The 25,496-nt window shown below is 39.7% G+C and overlaps 1 protein-coding gene across 2 annotated transcripts in view; it reads right to left on the reverse strand.

Annotated features, from left to right (window-relative positions):
• Window positions 1-25,496, reverse strand: part of SH3GL2 (SH3 domain containing GRB2 like 2, endophilin A1) — a 579,749-nt gene that overhangs the window by 457,721 nt on the left and 96,532 nt on the right. Inside the window, exons 8-9 of one of the 2 annotated variants that reach the window (XR_007505002.1) lie at window positions 23,781-23,911; window positions 20,629-21,278 (exon numbers count right to left, since the gene is read on the reverse strand). Coding sequence is in view for 1 of the 2 variants with exons in the window: in XM_049794322.1 (XP_049650279.1) it covers window positions 21,079-21,278; window positions 23,781-23,911 (331 nt within the window). In the remaining variant the exon portion in view is untranslated. Of the gene's footprint in view, window positions 1-19,795; window positions 21,279-23,780; window positions 23,912-25,496 lie in introns of those variants that run through there. The other variant, XM_049794322.1, reaches the window with a different exon arrangement.

Genomic DNA, 25,496 nt, shown 5'->3' on the forward strand with positions numbered 1-25,496 from the left:
CGTTGAGATACTTTTCTAACTGTTACTAGCCAGGTTTAAAGTTGTTTACATCTAGGAATTCATACAAGAGCATTTCCTGTTTGCCAAAATGTGTGTTAATTTGAAATGCACTAATTCTTACTTGGTGATGACCTGATATTAGATGTGGGTGAAAAGGATCTGAAACATTGCATTATCGTTAGCTAAGTGTGCAAAGTCATACCAACAATTAATCAGTTATATCCTAATGATTTGTGAAAAACAAATTCACCAGATACATTTACACAGACACACATATAAAGCATGGGAAGTACCTATACAAGTGTGAGATTTGCCTTAAATATTTTGCAAGGCATTGCATCACTGGATGCAATATTCTTCATTGAAACACTCTCCATTGATTTCAGGAGCTTTTCTGAAAGTCTTTGGAATGAATTGACCTCTTTTCTTTCCAAAGGAAGTAGCATACCAGAGCACTGAGACTGTTAGTATCGGTCTAGTTTATCTCATCTTTCCTGCCTTTACCTTGTTCCTTCTCACTCCAGGAAAGCCCTGTAAATTAAGTTTCTTTCTCAGGGCAATATCTGAAGTACAGTTCCTGCCTAGCTTCTTTCAAATGGTCTGCACATCCCACAACCCTCCAAAAATAAGGATTTTTCATGTGATATTTTCATTTGTATTAGTGGAGACATGGGAAACACAAAAAAAGGGATTATTATTAAGTGACCCCATTCACTAGGTACAGTACACACTGATTATTGCCTGGAACAAGCATGTTTGCTGAGGTTGGTGAAGTGGCAGTTTTCCATCTTGAAGCGTTTTATGGATGAGCAATTTTATCAGTAATCTTATGCTAAAGCTGAAAAGGAGTGATCTATGCATAGGTGCCTCTGAGGCCAAAGGAAAAGGAAGGGAAAAAAAAAAGACTCTCAACCCATGTATTTATCTACTATTATACAACCTTGCTGAAAAGCAATTTGAAATGATGAGAAGGGGGGGTGGGGGGGAAGAGAAAAATACTGGTCCCTTGGTAAGAAGAGAACTGCAAGAACCCAGGATTTCATTCTGCAGTATTTCAAGGCATTTTCACATGGCAAATGTCTGTTAACCTAATCAGATAGATTTCTAGTCTGTAGCTCTGACATTAGATAAATTGCCTAGTTTTGCCCCTGCCTCTCTGTTTGGCACGTGTACTCCTGCAAACTCTTTAACCCAACACACGATAGGAAAAATTTGCCAAAAATGAAGTTAAGAGTATCTGCAAGCTAAACTATTTGCAGAGGGTCGCAAAATCTTAGGCTGAAGATAAGTGGCAAAAATAAATATTAGAAGAATTTCATAATCTATTATCTACTGAAATACAACAACTGGGAAGAGTTTTTCTATCAGGTCAGAAAAGAAACACAGGAAGTAAAAAGTTTTTTCCTCATTATGTTGGCTGAAGCATGTGGAATTTTATTTCACTTCTTTGTGCTTGTGCCTAACCAGGATGAAAGATTATAAGCAGATTAAAGAGCATTTTGACTGGCAGATTCTGGGAGATTATTTTTCAGGTGTTTTTAAGTGTGTTTCAAGCACTTCACTACCAGTACACAATTCCTCCTGTTAAAGCTTCTTGAGGTGGTAGAGGTCATCTATTCGGTCACTACAGGATTTTGGTCCTGAGACAAAGCCCATTGAACCAACTGGAACACTACATTAAGTTTCAATTTAGACGATGCCAGTATAAATTTATATATATTTGTCTTAAGTAGTGCAGATTCACTGTTTTTTATCCATTTATTAAATCGGTTTACACTGTAACAGATTCTGTGGTTCTGCAGCCACTGAAAATCATCTTATTCACAGCACAGCAAACTGGTACTTAGAGCAATGTCAATAAATGCTATGGTAACTATCACATAGGCAATTAATGATATTTGATTAACAAGTACTATTGAGGTATGCAGAGAGTACACATTTTGCTCAGGTGCACAGAGTGAATCACATCAAATCTGAGTACAAATCACAAATCTTCTACCTCATAAATTATCAAATAATTGGGCCAAATAGAAAAGCAATGTTTAGTACTTTGCAGCAGTGAGCTGTGCTACAATCATTAAGATAAAGAAGACATTGATTTTACTTTAAAAGAAACTTAAACATGAAGTTTGGATTTTTACTGTTTACTATCCATGCAGTCAAATAGTAATTCTGATTTTAAGATGCATAGAATACACGGGAAAAATTAAAAGTCTTTCAAAGAGATAGACAATAAAAAAAGTTTCTGTAATTAGGTACCAGATACTGTAATGTAGGCTCTAGCAGAGAGTTTGGTGCAGCCATTAAAACAGACAAAAGATTCTGGACATTATTTTCCTCCTCAACACTGTCAGTGGCTCTCTACCGCCAACATTTATGACTCAAATTTACCTTTTCATGAGCCACTTTTGAGACGCTTGGGAGAGAAGCACTAAGTTCAATATATTAATGAGGTGGAAAACAAAACTCCGTAATAGATGCTTTCTGAGAACAAATGAAAAAATGAAGCAACCTATTGAACACTTCCAAATGCAAACAGTGTTTCCTTCTTCATTACTAAGATTCTTCTTAGTTTGTCTGGATGGTGTGCAACCCTTTCTCACTGCAATAAATGTACTTGCAGGTATCTATTTCTTTCTGTCTTGGCCTGGTGCCGATTGCTCAAAGATGTTGAAGAGCTGGAAGTAAGACAATGCCTTCCTGGTTTTGTGTGAAAAAGAGCCCACAGATCGTTTGTTAAAAGATTTGTTCTTGTCATCTATCAGCTTGTGTTGTGTATCTCTAGCTAAAAGCCTGTATGAGGGTTACGTGATATAATTTACCCACTTATGCTATCTGAAGGAGTTGTTTGACATATTCCAAAGGTTACTCAATTATTATATTCTTTACTGTACAAGGAATAAATTTCTTTCCCTAGTTACATAAAAAAAAAGAACAAGGACAATGCAGCTTCTTTTGTAAACTGAAAATATGCAGGGAATACAGAGGTGTGCTAATAATGCTTGACATTAGGAATGTTTTCCATAACAGAAAATAGAAAAGAAAAAGCACTTGTATGCCAGCTAGGCAAAGATTTTAAATGTGATAACACTTCTATTGCACTGTGTAGTTCTAGCATGCAGTTACAAGTCCTCAAATACAGTAGAAGAACATTCTTCAGGTCTAGCTGGGGATAAAGCATCCATTAAAACTTTAAAATTACCTATCATTAATATAAATTGCCTTGCTCTTCATGTACTATGGAAACATACATATGCCATTAAACTAAAATGGATGAAGTCAGGTAAATTTTCAGTGTAGATATTATGGAGGTGTAATGCTGAAGGGTTTGACTCTATAATGCCAAATGAAATTATTTACGTAGCTGCCCATGCTAGAAAGATCCTTGTGTTATATTCTCTTTTTAAAATAAACAAGAGTGAATCTTCAGCTTTGAAAAACTCTAGAAAAGGCCAAGTATGAGTGAGGAGGAACTGCTTGTAAATTTCTAAAGAAAATTAGTGCCTAGATACAAATATTTCTGTTTTATCTTGTGTGGAAGTTAGCTTTTATTTTTCAATTTTTTATTTAGTTCAATCACAACAAAGTTCTCTCAGATCATGAATGTTGCATAATTACTGTGAACCACAGATAGAAGAAAGTGTATTTTAAATACTAACATTAACAACATATTAGTCATGCTCCAAAGCTCTTCCCTTGTTTGAAGCACTTGAGTGAAAACTGCTGGTCATAGGCAATTGTGTCATACTAAATCATACTGAGAAACTATGTAATTAAAAAACCCACTACATGCCTATTTCTTCTGATATTTTTTTTGACCCAGAATTGCAACTGACAGTAATATACTAAATATTGTCACATTTTTGAAAGTTCCATAGTGCATTCTTTCCATACACCATATTTTCTCTGGATTTCATCACCATTAAAGGCTAGATACCGTAATGAAAGAATATGATATTTAGCTGGTTTTTTGACAGCATACCAGAAGAGATAAATTTTTCAGATCCTATTAACCCATTCAACTGAGGCTACGCTCTTGGTCTAATGTGTTGGCAGTCAGGAACAGTGACCCATTCAGCATCCTTTTAAGAAAAGAGAGGGAAATTTAGAGAGGAAGCCTTGAATAATGTATGACTTAAAATATTCTTTGCACATTTCAAACAAACCTTCTTATTAATAAACCATCAGTGCTGTTCATTTAATCAAGGGAAACTCATTACTGTGATGTTGCTCTACCTTCCTGTTATCTACCTCTTCTTCTTTGATGGCATGTTCATTTCTTCCTCTACCCTTCAATTCTCTTGGTTTCTTCACTGCAACTTCTTGTCTTTCAGAGTGGTAGGAGCTATTAAACACTTCTTAGACAATTTTATTCAAGCCACAGAATTTCATTCAATTGCCACTTAGGAACTACACCTATAAACTGTGCCTTATTATGCTCTGCATTTTGGAAGGGACCCAGTCACTAACAGACTGTGGATGCATCTCTTCAAATTTTGGCCAACTGCCTTTATTTACTACATTTATGAGCTTCAGTAGACCCAGTATGTTCTATATTTTATCCCATTTTTACCAATAAATATATTTTTCTACCAAAATTAAGTGATTTCTTTTTCTTATTAGAGCTAAACAAGGATTGGGTCTTGGCAGTATGTTTCCCTAAACTTTGAACAATTAGCAAGTATTTTCCCACATTTCCATTTTTCAGTGTTTTGTAAGTGTTGATGTTGGAGCTGTATGTAGTGTTCTGACATCACTTTCACAAAAATGGCCTCTCTACATCTACTGATTACTACCCTATTTACATATTTCAGAAAGTTAGCGTCATTGTTCTTAGGGCAGAAGTGTAGTATTTATTTTGAATTGCTGGAAGCAGCTGTAAAGGTAGCAAATTCATAGCAAATATGTGAACAAGTCAATATGTTTACTATTAGAAACTAGCATTTACAGCCAAGGCTTTATTTTGAACATTTCTCCCTAATGATGCTTAATGAGGATATTGTACTTGATACCAATTCTGCTTCTCACCACAGTGTCTTGTGTAAAAGTTTGTGACTTTTGTTTTTATGCCTGTATCTCAGTACTGATATCCATGTTGTCACCTGACACTGAATTTTATGATGTCTGTTTATCAGCCTCTAACAGCAGCCTAGAATGTTTTGAATGGGACAAACTCCTCAGCTCTGTTCATGTACCAACAAATAGTAGAGGTGAAGAAAGAGCATAGTCATTAAAAGATGGGGGGAAAAAAACCTCAGGAATCTTCAGACCTTTTTGATAGCCTGCGCAGGTATGAGGAACGGAATTCTGATCAATTCTTAAAGAACAACCACAGGTTGTCAGTATTAATTCCTCTAAATGTCAGATCACCTGCATAGAAATATTAGGAAAGATTTCTGGATATATGCAGCTGTAACATAAAAGAAGACAGTCAGAAATGTAGCCATTCTTTTTTAAAGATAAAGTTTTACAAAGCAAAACCAGCTGTGACATCTTATCAATGTGGTTATTTATGCTTTAGCCATTTTCAAGATGTCAGAAACTATGTTAAACATAAGTCACACAGAAGCTTACACAAAATATTTTGACTGGTAAATCAGCACTTTGGAAATACATTTTGTGGGAAGATTTAGCTTTCTTGCTCTTAACTGAAAACAATAAAAGCAGAAACTATGAGATGCTTAGACAAGAAAATGTCTTCAGACCTAATGGGAAGAGAAGAACAAATCCCGATGCTTTTCCTCTTATTACTCTGAGAGAAGAGCATTCAGTCAGAAGTTTCTTGCTTCTTGTATTTCCTTTGTGTCAAGCTGAGCAGGAACTTTGGATAGCATCCTGCTTGATACCAACCAGCCAGGAATTTCTAATTAACCTTTCTTATCACCAGAGTTATTCACCAGACTCTGAGTCTTCAGCATCCCTTTCTATCTCCCTCTCAGTGCAGACCCCCAGTAACTGGTTCCAGATTGCAGGCCTGCTAAACCCAAGGATACCAACCGCACAGGGTTAGCTGTTCCTAAATGTTGCTAATGCAAGAGATTTCACCTGTTCCTTTCTCTGTAAGTGCACTTGAGCAGCAGCATCTGAAGGTTGTCCTTACAGTCAAGATTGTCAATACAGAGCTTAGTACTGGAGATCTTTAAAAGCAAGTCTGAATAATATACTATTACAGAAAATATACAGAAAACCTACTTAGGCCAAGGTTAAGATATAATGAGTATTATGTAGAATTGTGTCTATAGCTGCTGAGGATTGATATGCAAAATTACTGTAGAACTTGCACCGTGCCAGGCATAGTGTTAAAAAAACAATATAGAGAATTTTTTCCTCTTTCTATACTAAATGCTGTAGAAATAAAGTCAAGTCACTAATTGCCTACGCATAGGACCAAAATACTTGAAAGATAAGGGAGATGTGCATACCCTGTTGCAGCACACTGCTAAGTGCAGGCAAGAGTTAAAAATTGAGGGGATTTTTAAAAGTGCTTTTCAGCTAGATCCCTGTTGTCTGAGCATCCAACACAAAAAATAAAAAAAAGCTTTATGAAGTTTTACAGAATGTTAAATGAGGACAAAGGCCAAATGCAAGAGCTGCAGAGGATACTCTGATACGTAGCCAGAAGAGGTGAAAAGGAGTAGCTGTTTTCAGGCTCTGCTGGAACATCAGCAGATTCTCAGGGTTTATGCTGAATACAGAAGACAGATGTGATGACAGGAAAAAATGAAAGTAAGAAGAATAATTTTGATAACAAAGATGCAGAACTTGGTATTATCTTTATCAAAATTTTCTCCTTCAGGACAAACTCCTTAACAAGTAGGTGTGCATCTTCTACGTAAACAAAAGTTATCCTCCATACAAATATGAAAAAAATATAAAATAAGACGCTGTTGCCTCAATCTGCAGACTGGAAAACTAGTACAGGGGCAAAGACATGGTGCAAGTTGTCCAGTAATTTTGCATATCAAAGCAGCTATAGATACCATGTTACATAATAAGCAGTATATCTTAACCTTGGCCTAAGAACACTTCTTGTAGTTAGGTGACATGTCGGAATTACAGAAATACTCAAGAGCTGATCAATAATTGTTTGTCAGAAAAAAATGTTATGACTTTTTAATTACAAATTGTTTCCAGTAGTGTTTTTCTTAGAATTCCAACTCAGAGTACAATACCTGAAGAGTGTAAGAGTAATACTTTAAATACCTTTTTCCAAAGGTAGATATATTCCCATATTTTTTCATTTTTTTGTTTCACATGCTTTCTTATCTACTGAAACCTGGGCAAAACATGGCATATAAAATGTGCAAGAGAGAGAAAATAGCAGTCATTTTACTTCAAAGTGTATCATTTATATACAGAAAGCAGAACATTAAACCTGTTCACTCTCCATATTGGGTCAAAAGTAAGAACTTACAAAAAAAAAAAAAATCTCCAATGCTGAGATGTTTACACAAAACATTTTAAAAGTAAGAGAAAGCTGTAATCCTCACAGCAAGGGAGAAAATATTTTCAAGCAAGATAGCTTCTATTCTTTGATAATTAATATAATGTCACGGGGGAAAAGGAGCACCAGATAACATGACACAGATAAGCTGACTTTATTAAGTGGATGACTTGGGTTTGTGTGGCGGGGTTTTGGTAGCGAGGGAGGGGCAGCAGGGGTGGCTCCTATGAGAAGCTGCTGGAAGCTTCCCCGGCTCCAAGTCGGGCCCACGGCTGGCCCAGGCCGAGCCCATCAGTGACAGTGGTGGCAGCGCCTCTGGGATAATTTATTTAAGAGGGGGAACCTGCAGTGAGCAGGGGGATCGGGATGTGAGAGGAACCCCTCTGCAGACACCGAGGTCAGTGCGGAAGGAGGGGAGGAGGAGCGGGGGAGGAGGGGATGCCCCTGCAGCCCCTGGTGAGGCGGCAGGCTGTGTCCCCCCAGCCCATGGAGGGGAGCGGGGGAGCAGAGGCCCACCTGCAGCCTGGGGAGGAGCACACACCAGAGCAGGGGGAGGCGCCCCAAGATGGCCGTGACTCTGTGGGAAAGCCCGTGCTGGAGCAGTTTGCGACTGAATATTGGCCCGTGGAAGGGACCCATGCTGGAGCAGTTCATGAAGGACTGCAGCCCATGGGAAGGACCCATGCGGGAAAAGCTGGTGGAGGACTGTGTCGTGTGGGAAGGACCACATGCTGGAGCAGGGGACGAGTGATGAGTCCTGCCCCTGAGGAGGAAGGAGCAGCAGAGACGAGGTGTGATGAACTGACCCAACCCCCACTCCCCGTCCCCCTGCACTGCTGGGGGGAGGACATAGAGAAAATTGGGAGTGGAGTTGAGCTGGGAAGGAGGGAGGGGTGGGGAAAGGTGTTTTAAGATCTGGTTTTATTTCCCATTATCTTTGTTTTGATTTGATTGGTAGTAAATTAAATTGATTTTGGTTTTTCCCCAAGTTGAGTCTGGTTTTGCCCATGACCATAACTGGCGAGTGATCTCTCCTTGTCCTTGCCTCAACCCACGAGCTTTTTGTTATTTTGCTCCTCCCCATCCCACTGGGAGCGGGGAGGAGTGAGCGAGCAGCCTCCTGGTGCTTTGCTGCTAGCTGGGCTTAAACCACGACAGTGGACCAAAGAAATAGGATAAGCTGCATCAGGTAAAGGATTGTGCCCACACGTGCACATGCACGCACATGCATGTGCACAGACAGACACACACACACAGAGTTAACGTGCATAGTTATGTGCATGATTCCCCACTGTTTCCATGCCAGAAAGTTGAGGCTGCAGAAAAATTGACACTCTCCAGGTGCTCCATGGTGGGCTCTGTCTGAGGACTTGGCAGGCAACGTTTTAGCGGTTGCATTTCAGGTCCTCTTCTTCTACATGGTGTGAGGTGTCCACATACCAGCTTTTCCAAACTCTGTTGCTGGGGGCGGTTTATAGCCCGATGCTGTCTCAAATCAATACACGGTGATACCACACTAGGCCTTTCCAGCAGTTTCAAGTATTGTTCTCCCAGCACTTTTTGATGATACCATGGTTCATCCCACCTCAGTTCTTGTTTGCTTGCTTGCTTGCCTGTCAGCCATGACTAATTATGCTTAGCTAGTTATGATCAGGGCAAATGTTGTGATACTCCTGCAGCAAATAAAAAAGATTTTGGAGACAAAAATTTCAAACTAAATATTTGGAAAGGAATGAAAGTTTAAACACCCTATGAAAAGGATTTGCCTTCAGCCCTCACAAGTTATTTTGCTGTCTGTATGTCCAGAAATTTTGGAAATCTGTCACAACACAGAATATCCAAATAATTTGGAGTTGGGTCTGCCTAGTCCTTGGAAACTCGGTGTTTTGTAATCCTGTAAGGAATTCCCTTAGGTCTTTAGGAACCTAGGGAACCTTAGGAACCAGCTGAAGCAAGTGCTGTCACTAATGATGCTTTGAAAGCACCCAGGAATAAAGACAGCAAAGATAGGTTGCTAGAATGGATTTTCCAGAGCTCATCTACAAAACATTTCTACTCTGCACATTCAAGATACTTGCAAGGAATGTGCTGACACTGTCTGCCCACAGCACAGCTTTTATGCCTTTCCTACAACAGTTGTGTACAGGTGGAAGCAGAAGCCTGTACCCATAGAGCTCTAGCCCCAGTATCCCTGGAGGTCTATCTCCACACTTGTGTTTTTTACTTATTTTTCTATTTCAATGAAGCCAAAAAAGACCTAGTTTCTTTTTGTCAGACTCTTTTGTTCTCTTTATAATTCAAGCATTAAAATGATAGCTAGGGATAGTGAAAGTCTCAGGAAAAGATGTCTCTGTGTGCCTCTGGGCAAAAACACATTTTACAAAGCACTGGCATTGCTGATGACATCAGCCCAGCTCTCTGGTGGTGCCACACAGGACACACATGGCAATGATATGCCATCATTGCTCCTACCTTTGACATCCTGAGTCCTCTCTGCCTTGTCAAAACCAAGTCCATAATGCCTTGTCTCCTTTTGCACATGTGCATGAGGTTGATATTCTTAAAATTTATTTTTGAGGATCGTTTTAAGATTTCACATGAAGAGTAGTTGTTTCAGCGCTTTTAACAGGCACTTTCAACTCAGCTGTTTGGCAATATGAATCACTCTTGGAATGTCTCTGGCGAACCTATCTTTACTCCTGAAAACATTTCTTGATCTTTATTCTTATACTTATCTCTTAGAGTCAAGTTCCAGATTAATTAAATTCTTAGACATTATTACTTCCCACTCCTCTTACTCCTAATACATTTTTAGAGAAGCAAAACAAAACACATTTGAAATTACCCTAATCTTACAGTGAAAAGCAACCAGGGACTGAGACAACTACTTCAAGATACGCTTTGGAAAAAGTGCGTCTTAATCATTTATGCCGCAAGAGCCCATATGCATATTGGGTCTAATAAAAAGATTTTGCTGCAAGAAGGAACCTCAATGAATATACTCAAAGTATTTGGGGAGCTTCAGATGAAAGGTGCTATAAACTGTCAAAACATTCATATTCTACTATATTTCTTGAGGCAGTTTGGCCCAAAGTAAGCATAACTCTCCTTCCAGCTAAAGGCTGACAGATGTATTTCATGATGAATAGTTTGTGTTTGAACAAACAATTTCAGAAGCTATTCTGATTTTTTTTTTATTTTCTGTTTTCTGATGGTGAGCATCTGCAATTCTAGTATTATATGGGGGAAAGAGGAGGAAAAGCTACATGTAAGCATGTGTGTCTGAAATTATAAAGCTTTGTACTGGAAGGATCTGTAGCTAGGAGACAGCTAAAAATAACTTTATTCAGGACAGATGGGTAACGTGAGTATGTGGGTGCTATTCAACTGTTTTACTGGACTTTTCAATCCTTAGGTGTGTTTTATTAACCCATTCTGAAGATATGTATAAAAAAAAATTGCCTACATTATGAAAATACAATAGATGAAATTAGGTAGGGTGAGCTTTAGCAATTTCCACAGCTTAGGCTTCTGGATTGTTTGGGGATTTTTTTAATTTTAAAGTTCAGGTTTGGGTGATATTGGAAAAGCAGGTTTTCATAATTAGCTTTGCACAATGGCTCTTTTCTATAGGAATCTCTACATTTGTTAACTGTACCCTTTAAATTTCAGAAAGAAAACGTATCTATTTAAAAGTTAACAATATTAAAATTAAATGCCAGCGTGCCCTCTACTGGCTCACAGTATTAACACCAAACAGTAACAAAAATCAAGCATTTGTAACCTGGCAGGAACCATGGTCCAAAATCTAAGAGAAGATTGCCAGCTGCATTTAATTTGAAACATGCTGGAGTTGTTCAAAACAGATTTGGATCCCCCCATGTCTTGAAAAGGTGGTGGCAGCATAGGCTGTATGCAGCTTGAAGAAATTGACTGGCTTCTCCAGTGGCTGCTGACTGCATGGTAGAGCAAACCACACTGATACTGCAGCAAGAAGGCTGCAACGTTATGCATCATCAGTTGAAAAAATGCTTTCTGGGGTATGAAAATAGAAACAAAGCATGCCCTGTTATATTTTCTACAGTTCATCAGAGCCTACAAGTTCAGCAGGGATTGTGAAATTTCTGCTGTTGCATAGTCTTTCACTGTTCTAGTGCCCCGCAAGAGCTATGACAAAAGTGGTCTACTGGCCTGTTAATACTTAATAGTTTAGAAACAAGACTGATAGCTGCACACTATCAATAGTGAGCTCTTCACCTCAGACACCAGGTACGAAGCTTCTTGCGCAAACTGGAAATACTTGCTCAGAGGTGGCAGCAGGTGATTGCTGACCTTCAGCAAGCAGTGTCCCACACAGGAGGAACATCTTAGCGCCTGTCTGTGCTTCCAGTTTCGCCTCCTGGTAATCTCTAGAGGTGTGCATCCAGTGCTACAAGCCAGATCAGCAGACCTGTTTCTTCATGCCTCTTCATACTGCAATATTGCAGAGAGCAGCAGGAAGTGAGAACTTTTCTTGGTTTATAGGGAATTTTGGAATTCCACAAACTTCCTTTAGACATAAAGAAATGAAAAATATATAAAATAGTGGGTTTGTTTATTACTTTTGCAAGCTGAGAAGAAGAACAGAAAAAGAACCACTGATGTTGGTTGCACTGTTACTTGATAGGCCCTCTGACATGAGGGTGTGGAAGAGCACATCTACAGTTAACTTCACAGTCTAGACAAGTTCTGAAGTTGTAATCTCCAGACATCTACCTATGAAACTGTAGTGCCTTAATACCTCTAGCTGCCAGACATCATCCCAGTAATCAGTGTAAGTTACCTTCACCTTAATTCTGTTTTCAGACTCTCAACTGAAAGTTAGAGTATTAATGTTTTGTAAATATTCCTAAGCCAGCAAAAGTAAAACTTTTGGCTTTGGGTAAAAGCAGAAATTTTGTTTTGGCTGGATTAATACCATAGCTGTACAGAACAAACTGAACAGATTTTTCCTCAAATCTACAGTGTAAAGTCTGAGAGCTTTGTGCACATTAATATATATTCTCAACAGCTCTATGAAATATGGAATTATTAACAGCCCTATTGTACAGTTGGAGAATTAAAAGTAAATTCACTGCCCAGTTTCTGGCAACAATTGTCTGCCAGCACTAGAAATCAAATCTATGCTGAGTCCCATCCTAGACCCTTAAACAGATCTGGAAACACGTGTTGTGACCTTGGTGACCCCATGAGACCCTGCTAGACTTCCAGGCCAAAGCAAATAGTAACTTCATGATGCTCCAAAGTCAAAGCAAGGAGCAGTTTCTGGGAGAAGGAGTATTGTGGACATGGTGAAATGATCTATAATATCCCACTCCTCTGGAAGCTTTCTCATTTTAAACAGCTCTCAGCTTTACACACAGCTGAGAATAGCAGCTGCTGCTCTTTTGTAGCGGATGTTGTGAGCTAAGTTGTTTTCATGTGGTGTGCCAGCCTTTTTATCCTCCTGCTCAGAAATGTTAAAATGATGGCATAAACAGTCCAGCTGCCTTAGCATTACTCTTCCCTCTACCCCACTCATCACACAGGAACCAGGTACAACATTGGATCAGAAGATTGATGAAGCCGATGCATCTGCAGTTTCCTTTGGACATCAACACTGATGCATGCTGATGTCTATCATCACTATATCATTTCCTGACGGTTCAAGTCTGCATTACGGTAACTGTGAGCTGCTTACAAGCTACCTCAGCCTACTGCAAAAGGACTGTCAGAGGCCACCTCCTTCTCTCACTCTGAAGGAGTTAATTATGCTTACAAGGTTTTCTATTAATGACTCTGTTTTCCTCTTCATGTCAGTATTTGTTTTACAAGCAGATTTGATCACATTTCACTTAAAGGCTAAAATCAGAGAAGTTCCAGGAACACAAGTCCCATCTCTAGAAGAATAGGAGAAGCTAAATAAAATCCCTTCCTCTTTTTCTTATTGAGCACTCTGCTGTTCCCTCATGATTTAGGAAGTATTCATTTCCCAGCACCACATGAAAAGTCAGCAATAAGAGATGACAGTTCTGGCTCTGAAGCTTCCTATTAGCAGATTGAACATCTTTTCTGCCTCTGCTAAAGTTGCTTTGTTCATCATGCAACTCCATACATGGGCTGAAGCTTCAGCCAGTTGATACCTTCTACATTACTGTGGGAGCTTCTGGGTTTCTTCCTGTTCTTATGATCTCTGGAAGGTCCAGGCAGATGGGGATATAAAATGTTTGACTGGGACTGCCCAGCTAGAGTTACTGCTAAATTTTTGCTGACGGGTTTTAAAGATCAAATCACCAAGCAGATCTTGACATAAATTTAGAAAATATGACTACATAGTGGACTAAGTTCTGCTTGCAGTATTAGCAGAGGATTATCTAGCTCATCAGTTGCAAAGAGTCACAGATGAGTTTTGCCAAGGCTTCTGTGCTTCTGGGTAAGAAACGCAGACACTTGAGGAACTTTAGAAACAAAACCTGTAATGACCACTGGGCTAAGTGGCAACTCGATGGGCACTTTGAAAAACCAAACCTTAGACGCAGGCACTCAGAATGCATGTTAAATCTTTGAAACTTAACCAAGGTATTTGTGGAATTCTCCTTATGCAGTTAACTGCATGTAATTATGCAAGCTGAGTATTGTCACTTCCACCATTAATGCCTCAGTACCCCTCAAGTACTTCATATTGTCAACCTTTATAGTCATAAGTCTTACACAGAGTCATAACTAAACTCCTTCTCACTACACATAGCATACAAGCTTTGGAAGCAGCCACTACAGCAAGCACTGAAGACCTGTGGATATCCAAGTATTCTGATACACAGCTAACATTTACAGTGCTGTGACCTCGCTATTTTCAGTCAAAATTAAGGATGTTCCACCTCTCTGCAAAAAAAAAGTTTGCGGAATCTGCAGCTCCAGCTTGGATATGTTCAAGATTTAACTGGACATGGCCCTAAGCAGCATGATCTAATCATACCTTCTCTGAGCAGGAGGTTGGACTAGACTCCACAGATGACTCTCCAAATCTAACATTAAAACAGATGCCATACTTAAAAGTGTTCAATATTTAAGAATCTACCCATTATTTAAGAATCCAAATGTTTTAGGAGACTATGGACAGCTTTATATAAAGTGCTACAGAAATACATACATTTTATTATTTTGAGAGTCTTGTGTTGTAACATTCTCTGTGGTTTAACATCCTAGTAGACAAACTGATAAAGTATGAGTTAGATCAGGGGACAGTGAGGTAGATTGAAAACTGACTGAATGACAGCTCAGAGGGTTGTGTTCAGCAGCACAATTACTAGCTGAAGGCCAGCCATGAATGGTGTACACCAGTGGTCAGTAGTGGGTCCAGTCTTGTTCAGCATTTTCATTAAAGTGGGTCCAGAGGAGGGCCACAAAAGTGGTCACAGGGCTGGAACACCTCTCCTGTGAAGGGAGGCTGAGAGAGTTGGGGTTGTTCAGCTTGGAGAAGGGTCCAGGGAGGCCTTATTGAAGCCTTTCAATATGTAAAAGGGGGCTTATAAGAAAGACAGAGAGAGACTTTTTACCAGGGCCTGTAGTGACAGGACAAGGGGCAACTGTTTTAAACTGAAAGAGGGTAGATATAGATTGGACATAAGAGAGAAATTATTTTACAATAAGGGTGGTGAGAGACTGGAACAGGTTGCCTAGAGAAATTGTGGATGCCTCCTCATTGGAAGAGTTCAAACTCAGGTTGGACAGGGCTTTGAGCAACCTGATATAGTGAAAGATGTCCCTGCCCATGGTGGGGTGGGGAGTTGGAACTACTGATCTTCAGAGGTTCCTTCCAACCCAAACCATTCTATGACACCATGATTCTATGATTAATGGTCTGGAAGATTAGGCAGAGTACACCCTCCATAACTTTGCAGGTGGTACAAAACAGGAAGGTGTGGCTGATACAGAAGGTTGTGCTGGCATCCAGAGGGATCTGAACAGGCTGGAGAAATGGGCTGACAGGAACTTAATGAACTTCAGCAAAAGGAAATGCCAAGCCCTACCCCTGAGGAGAAATGTTAGACAGTGTGAAGGTTACATGTCAGAATAGAGGTCTGTAAGTGGGACAAGAGAGTTTATGCATTACACTGAATTTGGGTGTAGGCTTTAAATGGGTATATGGTTTCAGACCAAAGTATGTGGCGTTTGTGGGGCAGGAGCACAGCATCTAGAGCACAGCTAACAGTGACCTATCAGAAGTCTCTCTCACAGCCTGTGGAGCCTGGTGTTGGTGCTCACAGCAGGTAGAAGAAATGGCAAGTAGCTGTGGGGTGCCAAGCACACCCATAGTCCAGGGATTTGCAGACCCCCAAGGCCCAGGGAAAGGGTCCTCTTTTAGAGCCATGCCCTCCCTCTGCACCAGTTCTCCATGTCCTCAGTGAACCTCCTGCCACTCTGGTGTGGGAGGAGAGAGACTGACCATGGGGATCATTAGAAATACTAGTAAAATAGCTCTCTTGGTTATGTGAATTACAGCTGGTGCCTACTTCAGGACCTCACTGCCCATGTGGATGGTCTCAGCAAAGGACATGCCACAGGTCAGTGACTGTACAGGGAAGTCCCACAGAGGAGCACTGTTGATGGTGGTTGGATAAATAGCTGAATCCTCCAGTTTCAGGCAGTGACCCAAAGAAGCATCCATGTGTTTCTGCAGGTACCTGGAAAGCAGATTTTTTTTTCAGGGAAAAAAGCCCAGCCCCTCCTGGAGCCTCCCAGCTCATAGACAAGCAGAGACACAGGAGTGCGAGCACTCCTTTCTTTCCCTGCTTTGTTAGTGCTTCTTTTCTACTCCAGGTTTCACAAAAGGTGAAGAGAGTGAAAGGCACAAGCCCCAAGCACTGTGCAAGTGAGTGCAAGTAGCATGAGGCTGGCTGCCACTAACCCAGCAAATGAACTGCAGGCCAGGAGAGGGCTCCTCCTGCAGGGACTTCAGCTCATCCACTGTCTGCCCCAGCAGCATCTGAAAGGGCTATGTTCTGAGTCTCAGAGCTGCCAGAGCTTTCCAGAGCCAGTGGCTCTAGGAAGGCATGGCAGAAGCTGCTGCTTCTCTGACCTGCTCTCCTGTGCTTTATCTCCAAGGAGATACTATTAAAGGTAAATACCTTAGAATTTATCTGTAGTTTACAGTGCACAGCAAGAATTTATCACAAAGCTGTTCCCATCTTCTGCAACATTTCAGGCCAAATGGTATGAAAAGACAGCAAAGCCCTTCTGGAAATTCAAAGTTTGTGTTTGAACTACCAGACTGCTACAAATTTACAATTAATAAAATAATAATTACAGAGCATTCTAGAAATTCTGAGCTTGTCTAAGACAACCTACTGGTGCTTTATAGAAACTTAAGATCATGTTCATTTCCATAGAATGCACTCAGTTTTATACAGTGTTACCTGGGAATAAGCCCTAATTCATTACTTCATTTGCCCATCTCAAACTCAGCCGGGAAGAAGACATCTACACACTGACTTACACATAACCTGTCCCCTGTTTTCGTAAGTCTAGCCAGTTTCCTCAGCCTGTAGATACAGCAAGTCTAGGAGACATCCTGGAGCAGAACTATTTCTCAGCCTAATCATAGCTGTAAAGATTTGGAAGACCCAAGAATAAGAAACCAGGAAAGAAATCATCATAGCCATTTTCAAGTCTTGTACATTTAGTTCATGTGGCAAAAGCAGTATGATTTCTGTAAAGAGTTGTCTGTTTAATCACTAAGCTGAGATTCAAATACAAATTTCTCAACTACCATCTTTCTGGAGGGAAGGGGATATTTTAAAAGAGGAAAAAACCCACCCTCATTTGCTTTAATCCCTTCTTTATTTAAATGGACAACTATTCAGGGAACTGTTGGGTTTTTTTGCTGTATTTTTTGGAAAGTTTCACTTTGCAATAAATGAGAAAGTCTAAGAAGGTAAAAGCTTCAAGAAACTTTAGGGTTCAACAGGAAAAAAACCCCCAACATCAAACCCAAAACATTTAGCTATATTCAGCAGCTGATAGCTCAGCACTGGAAGACTTCCTAATTTCCTCTGTGAGGAGCAGCAGTTCTACAGCCAAGTTTGGCAATTAAGAACCCATGTCACATTTTTGAGATGTTTCTGAAAACATACACCTTAGGAACCAGGATAATAGAAGTTTTAAGTCTGCCAGTGAAAAAGGATGTCGCCTCCACGAACGTCTTATGTGTTTTTAGAAGGCAATAGTCACAGGGCTCCATAGGCAAAGCTTTGAATTATATTGAGATGTAAAAGCAAATAGCCTCCTGCTTTCTTCCAATCCCTGGATCACAGCCTTCATCCTAGCAGTGAAGCTTTAGGTGCAAACTTTTTGTCAGACCTGGTAATCTCTGTCTTGGCCAAGTCACATTTTGATCTTGCCACCTGAGGAATAAAGAGTTCTTTAGGGATTACCTATATGAGACAGAGAACAGAGCAATATGGAACTGCCAAGAATTGTGTAATATGCCAAGTCTGCGCCCATGTCATCAAGTGATTGCGTATAACAGATTTTTTTACTATTCTGTGCATTCCTTCTGGCCCCATTTATTGAAATACACAGTATTTCCCTACACCTTAAAAAATAGCCCCCTCAGCAGGGTGGGACAGCACTACACACCAATTATTCTTTTTCTCTAAAACACGTAAAATTATCTCTAAGATAGTTGCCCTATGTTTGTACGCCCTCCACAAACACTACAAAATAATATTTGATAAAATAGGGGTGTGGCATGGCCAGAAACATGTGTCTCAGATCCAGTGGCACTACTTGTGACTGCTAGACCTTGATAATTAATGTAGTTAATTAACTGTAACATAGTTCTTAACTGTAGTATGTCACCATTAACGCATCTGTTAAAAGTTTCAGGGTCATTGAGTTTGAAACAGATTGTTTCCAATCACTGACAGAAACTTACTTAGAGGCCAGTCCTAGAATTTAGACCAGAACTGTAATAAAAAGTAACAGGAGTTGTGTGTGTATACACACACACACATATATATATTTTTTCAATAGTTTGGGTTGGAAGGGACCTTTAAAGGTCATCTAGTTCAACCCCTCCTGCAATGAGCAGGAACATCTTCAAACAGATCAGGTTGCTCAGAGCCCTGTCCAGCCTGCCCTTTAACTGAGCCTTGAATGAGACTCCATCTTTGTCAGACTCTGTCTTGTTCTACTCTGTCAGAGTCTCTGTTAGTGTGCATATGGACATCCCTTAGACAGGCCTATGGGGTTATGTGACAAGGCACTGGCAGTGGGGGGCTGCAGGGCAGCCTCTGTGAAATGCTGAAGCTGCCCCGTGCTGGACACAGCTCCAACCGATCCACCGCCAGACATGGCTGGACCCCTGAGGCAAGATGGTCGCAGCTCAGAGAAAATGTAATTAAGAAAGGGCAAAACACACTGGGCAGAGAGAGGAGGAAGGGAAAAATAAGAGAGTGAGAAACAGCAGAGGGAACACCAAGGTCAAAGAATGATGATGAAGAGGTGGTCCATGATGACACACCAGCAGATATTCACACCATGGCCTGTGCAGGGACCCACCACTTGGAACAGAAGAAAACCGTCAGGAGGAAGGAGCAGCAGAGAGGAGCTGTTATGGACTGAGCATAAACCTCCCATTGCACATCCCTGTGCTCCTGGTGGGGAGAGGACAGGAGTGAAGGAGTGAATTTGAGCTTTGGAAATGGGGCAGGAAAGGTGCTATTTTAATATTCGTCCTTTTTGTTTCTCACTACACAAATCTACTTAAAATGGTAATAAATTAGTTTTCTCCAAGTCAAGACTGTTTTGCTTGTGACAATGACTGGTAAAAAAATCTCCCTGTCTTTATCTCAACCCACGAGCTTTCTTATCCGCCCACTGAGGAGGAACAGTGAGGGAGCAGCTGGGTGGGTGTTTGGCATTTTGCCAAGGCTAACCCACCACAATATGTGTACAACAAAGAATATAAAATGAAATAAAATGCTGTGTCATATTAAAGAAAAAATAAATAATAAGTTACCATGTCTTTAAGCTCTACTAGGATGTTTGTGAACACCAGCGTTCTTTAATGAGAAACAACCTGTATCCACAAGATTGCATGCTGGTCATCATGACAGTAATTTAATGTACTCAGTGTTCAGTTTATCCTGTTTATGAGGGCCATTATACATATGAGTTTCAGTTGACTGAAGCAGTATTATAATGACAAAGTATTTTTCACATTTGCAGGAAATGAGGAATACGCTTTCTGAAATAAAATTCTTGTTAGCTGAAGTTAGCACAACAGATTTGAAAGCAACAAAATAATAATCCACAACATTATACTAGTTATTCTCTCAGCATTTATTTGAAATATCAATACTTTCCATGATGTAGTTTATAGATTAAGCATTAGCGAATTGTCTTCATTTCACATCATCCAGTACTGAAGTGGCACATTCGAAGCAGCACATTAAACCTCTGAGAGTCTGTACAATTTAGATAAATAGAACTCTGGATAACTAAACTAACAGAACTTCTGCTACTGTTACCAAAAGAATGCCAAGAAGCTAGGCACAGCACTGTACACACAAAGTGCAGGAAGGAGGAACACAAGAGAACCAACTAAACATATGGGAAATGTTTTTGCATATACAGCCACCTGTCTTCAATTGGTCAACACAAGAAAAGTTTTATTTAGTCCTCATTGAGGGCAGAATATGCACAAATGATGTTCAAAGAACACATGCTAGACAGAAACAAATGAAGTAAGGGTCATGTTTGGTTGGTTATTGTATTCCTCAGTGAAGGAGTTTACAAAGGATATCTGGTGCTTAAGCAGCATGATTTTGTGCCAAGACTTGACAAGAAACAGTTAACAAATGCCAGTTTTATTCCCCATCTTGCCCTCTTACTGGCATTTTGGTGAGCATGCTCAAAGTTCCTGAAGGGCAAATTCAGGTGGTTTGTGGTCCAAGGTTTTTACTATAGGAATCCCCATTTTATGGTTTACAGCTTACCTCTCGATGGATGGAACTACGCCTTTTAACAATAATTAAGAATACAAAAATGAGCAGAGAGCAGCAGGACACACAGTACAGCGGTTCACTTTGTAAGAAACCAGAGACTTTTAGACATTTAGACTGTCTCTGTGAGAACAGCAAGCCAGTTTGGTTGGAAGAGACAATTCTGGTTAGTCAATGTTAGACCTGTGTGAACTATATCATTAGGAAGGGAAAGATGGAATGGCAAGAACTTTTCCCTCTTTTTATAGAGAACTAAGACTGAAAAGTAATACAGTGGTGATAGGCATTATCTTCCCAATACCACCTTCACTTCCTGCTCCTTCACTATGAGTTACCTGCTTTGCTTGCCATCACCTTCCCAGCTTCACCTCAGTAATGGCTCTGGTTACCACCAGGCCAGCATGGCCAACAATCTAACCCACATTATGCTGGCTCAGAAGATACCACGCATCACCACCACGCAGTATGACAACATGTAAACCAAAGATGCTCCGTGGGAATCGATGACACTAACCACTGCAGTTTGCACTTGTAAGGTGTAAGAAGCAGCATTTTGAAAGCAGTGGTACTGACACAACTATCTGGGTCAGAGGTGGTGGATCAGCCATCCTAATTGGGTAAGGGAACTAGAATATCGACATAATTGATGGGGAAGAAACCTGACTGGCCATGAAGCATCCCCTCATACCAGTTTTCATCAATCTGGTTAGTGAGGGTAATGATATCACCCTCTTTAAATCCCAGCTCCCCTTCATTTTCTGGTTCAAAGTCATACAGAGCTCGGCAGCATGGCTGATCCATGTGAACACCTATGGAGAAGAAACACAAAGAAAAAATGTGCTTAAAAATCTCAACAGTTCAGTATCCTTTTTACCATTGCACCTACTACAGACTTTGCTGTTTCTGGTGTCACTCATATGCTGATGACAGTTCTTTGATAACATCTAAATTTGGACTGCTAAACTTCATTAGAAGACAGCTATCAGCTTTTGGCAGACCTTCAGTTTTCATATGTGACTGCCAGTACATGTCAGAGAATCCTAAAAGAACCAAGCTACAGTCAAGCCCACACCAAAAAAGTATGGGTACAATCAGTTTGGAACATAATTTTTATCAGTTTACAAAATTCTAAAAATGATGAGGAAGCCCTAATGTATTTCCAGCTTTACTGGCACAGAGATGCTTTGTCTATTTACCTCAGGTAATTAATGTAAGGGGTAGCTTAAAACAACAGTGAAGATATAACTGTGTCTTTGTCCTTTATTTGCAAACTTCACTGGAACAGATACACTCTAAACCACTGTATAGGCTCCTAATCCTCTGAATCTTAGCATGAGGTTTCCAAAGACCTTTTCTCCCCATTCCCACAGGACATTTGATTGCAGGGCCACCAGTATAGATTCAAAACAAGTTTGAAATTGAAAGCTTTCCAATATGCTAGTTCATGAATATCTGACCATAAACCCTTTATGGTGGCTAATGAGTATTATTATAAGTCATTAGTTAGATTAGATTTTCAAACATTATATGAAATTAATAAATATTCCTCCCATCCCCCATATTCTCCCCCTTGCCCCAAAGTCTCTATAGCTTCAAGCCTACCAAGAGCAAAATTGTAACTGGTCAGAATATTTAGGATTTAGCACCACTAAATTGTAAGGAATCTTACACCCCTACCTGACTTTCCATAGTAAAAGTTCATGTACTTCCAGCGGTCAGAATGAACCGACACATGCCACTCCACCGGAATGGCACTTCTAAGAGTATAGATTTCAGCTTTTTCATGTATACTGGCTTCAGGATGAGTAAGTTTCAGATTCAAACTTTTTGCATATTCATTTCAACCACTAATTATGGCTAGAAGGCCCAGGCTTGAGCTATTTTAGGACAAAAATATTCCATTGCTACAGATCACAATAGAGCAAGTTTTTCAAATACCAGATTTAATTTATTAAATTCTGTAATGAAACCTTCTTTACATATTGCTTATAGTGTATTTTGCTTTATTTGTCATGAAGCCTATTTTGCTGGCATCAACAAGCCTTACAGTGTTTGGTATCCTCGTTGCTACCAGCTGAATTTTTCGAAGACTTAGCAAATAAACTCATATGACCATAGAAGATTGGAGCCTTGAATGAACCAACCCAAACATATATTAAAGAATTTTCAAAGAAGGCATTTCTATGAAACCAATAAACACTTCAAAAGAAAGAACCCCTATTGCAGAAAATGCTAAATACTGCTCTCTGAAAATGAAAACACAAGAAGAGATACAAAACATCAGTCTGCACTGCCTTAGCACAGACAAGTGTACAAGACACTACAAAAAAGAAGAAGAAAATTACTGGTGGCATGACAAGACCTTTAGCATGCAAGACTCGAGCCACGCTCATGCACAAGGCATCCCTATTGTATCTCCCTTCTTGCTAGCATAGTGAAGACATTACTAGGAGTTTGCAAGATTACGCCAGACAATTTCCAGTTGCAGGTGCCACATGGAGATACTGTTGCTGCCTATAACTGGGAGAACATGAAACATTCACATCAGGATGTGATGGGAAGAAAGAAAATCCTAATTAAAGATCTAGTGAAAAAAATCCAGTCTTGCAGGGTGGAGTGTGCTAGCAATTGTCACTGAGGTAAAATGGAGTAACTGAGGTCAGGGTCTTGACAGAGGACAGCCCTCACCATGGCATAGGATAACAGACAATTACTTGTGAGAAACAACTAATAACGCTTTTTTAGCATGGGCTAATATGAAGCAAGCACTTCTTTAAGATAATAATTATGCATAGTCATATAAATGCTTAATCCTGCTTGTGCCGCTCCCAATTGGACAAAGAAAATAACTCGGATGGCTTTGATTTTCTTTTTAGTGATTTTTCCTTTCAGAATCTTTGTGTTGTAATACCTGGTTTTAAAAAGCAGGATAAGATTACAGAGTTTTTGGGGGTGTTCAGTGTTCTGCATTTTCATGGAAACTTCCAGTTGTTCTTCCAGTTTTCTAAATGCCTATTTTGTAAAGATCTATATTTCAAGGTGAATTTAGTACGGTAGCATCTCTTTGACCTTCTAGGACTAAGGAAATTTTTGACCCAAAGATTCACTTAAAGCAGTGGATGATCCATGCCTCTTCTGCCTGGGGATGTGAATGCTTTACAACAGTCCAAACAACTGTCTCCCATACTATCCTCATTCTCATTTTACCTCGCTATTGAAGAACTGATCTCTAGATGAAAGCATGGAACTTCTGCACTGTAGCAAAACTTTGACAGAGTTGGCTTTTCTTCTCACATTGCTACTGCCATTACCTGATGGTTTAGGTGTGGTGGCATGGGATATTCCCCCATTGTGCTGAGTATTGTCACCAGTTGTGAAATCCAGGCTCATACGGGGTTTGGGCTGGTATTCTCTCCTGGGCTGAGATGATGCCTCTTTTATTCTGCCAAAACATGAAGTTCAATGTCAAGAGTTAGTTTCTTGTTAACAGATGAGTTGCACCAAACATTTTATTTCCATGGCTGACGCTCCCATCCACTAATCATCCAGACTAAACAAGTTTTGACATTTGGAGTAATTTTTTGTTTACAGCATTAGTTTAAATTACCAAAAACCACCTGATGTGACTATTCCATGAGGTTGTTAATTTTTCTTTCCCTCTAGGAACCTAGCATTTTGTCTGGATTCCTTTTGTCTAACAATAACAAAGAGCTTCTAATGGAGAAAAACTAGCTATGTGATTAGCAGTGCTTACAGAAGGGCTGTACAAACATGTCTGCCCCCATTTTTAGTGCGATTTTTGCTTCTATCCCTGGCAAGCCTTAACTATTCAGTTGGTCGATGCCAACTCTTGTCATTTTGTGACGAGACTGTGTGGGAACATACTGACTTCAGCTGCAGACTTAGGTAATTTGTAATTTGGAATACTTGTTTCACAAAGACACACAACTCCAGTTTTCCTGACTCTCAAAATAAAAATATTATGCATCATTCATTCCAACTTATTCTTCTGATTGAGAAATCTAGAATTTCTAGCAGAGGGTACATTTTCAGATTCTAGGGTAAAATCCAGGGAAGGGATGATGACAGAATCAGAGCAGCTTATGCACAACAACAGCCACATATATTTCTAATACTGGATATGGAAGAATGTTTGAATCAAGACCTCCATATTTAAAGGACAAGTTGGTTTCTCTAACCTTCTCTAGATCTGCCCCAGACTTGCTGTTCGTAGCACATTTTGATTTTTCTATTGAAAATATCTGCTTCTAACTTAACTAGTTTTGGTCCTGATAACACTGGTTTCCTCACCATCCCAAATATTATCAATATTAGTCAGTCCCCAGAAACTGCTTTTCTTCTTCACAAACAAAAACATAAGCATATTAAAAACTTAAATTAATGAAGTTGTCAAAATAAACTTAAATAAAAAGGCTTTGCTGTGTTTCACTCATTAACAGAAGTTACTTTTTCAAAACAGTAGTTTTGAAGAAAGAAATACTTAAACCAAGTTCTATTACACTTAATACTTCTGTGAAACAAAAACCATTTTTTACAATTATGAACTAGAAGGCAACAGTTCTAGTGACTTGCTAAAAATTACCCAAAAGCTCAGCATGAGCCATGTTTCTTAAGAAAAGAAACATCTCCAAGGAAACCATTCCTGCTTCCCAGCTGCTCTGTCACGATACTCTGTCTTGAAAACTGCAGCTTCCTTCTGCTTGATGAAAAAGAGAGTTTAAAAGGAAAAGCTTTTGCTGACCTTCCAGATCTTATTAATTTTATTGCAAGTCTCCCGATGTTTGCCAGGTTTCTAACGTCCCAGTTCATGTAATCATGGTATTTTAAGGAAGTTTATGCTTTCCGTTAATGTGTAGAAGAAAAATGAAAATTCTTGAAGTTCCTGAAAAAAGTTTTGAAGCCTAAAGGGCCCAGAAAGAAGATTTGAGTATATTTTTAAATTTTTCATGGTTTTTGCAGTCGTAACTCATAGTATTTTAAAATTCTTTGGGCAATATTTTGAACAG

This window comes from Accipiter gentilis, chromosome Z, assembly GCF_929443795.1.
Source record: "Accipiter gentilis chromosome Z, bAccGen1.1, whole genome shotgun sequence".
Taxonomy (NCBI): domain Eukaryota; kingdom Metazoa; phylum Chordata; class Aves; order Accipitriformes; family Accipitridae; genus Astur; species Astur gentilis.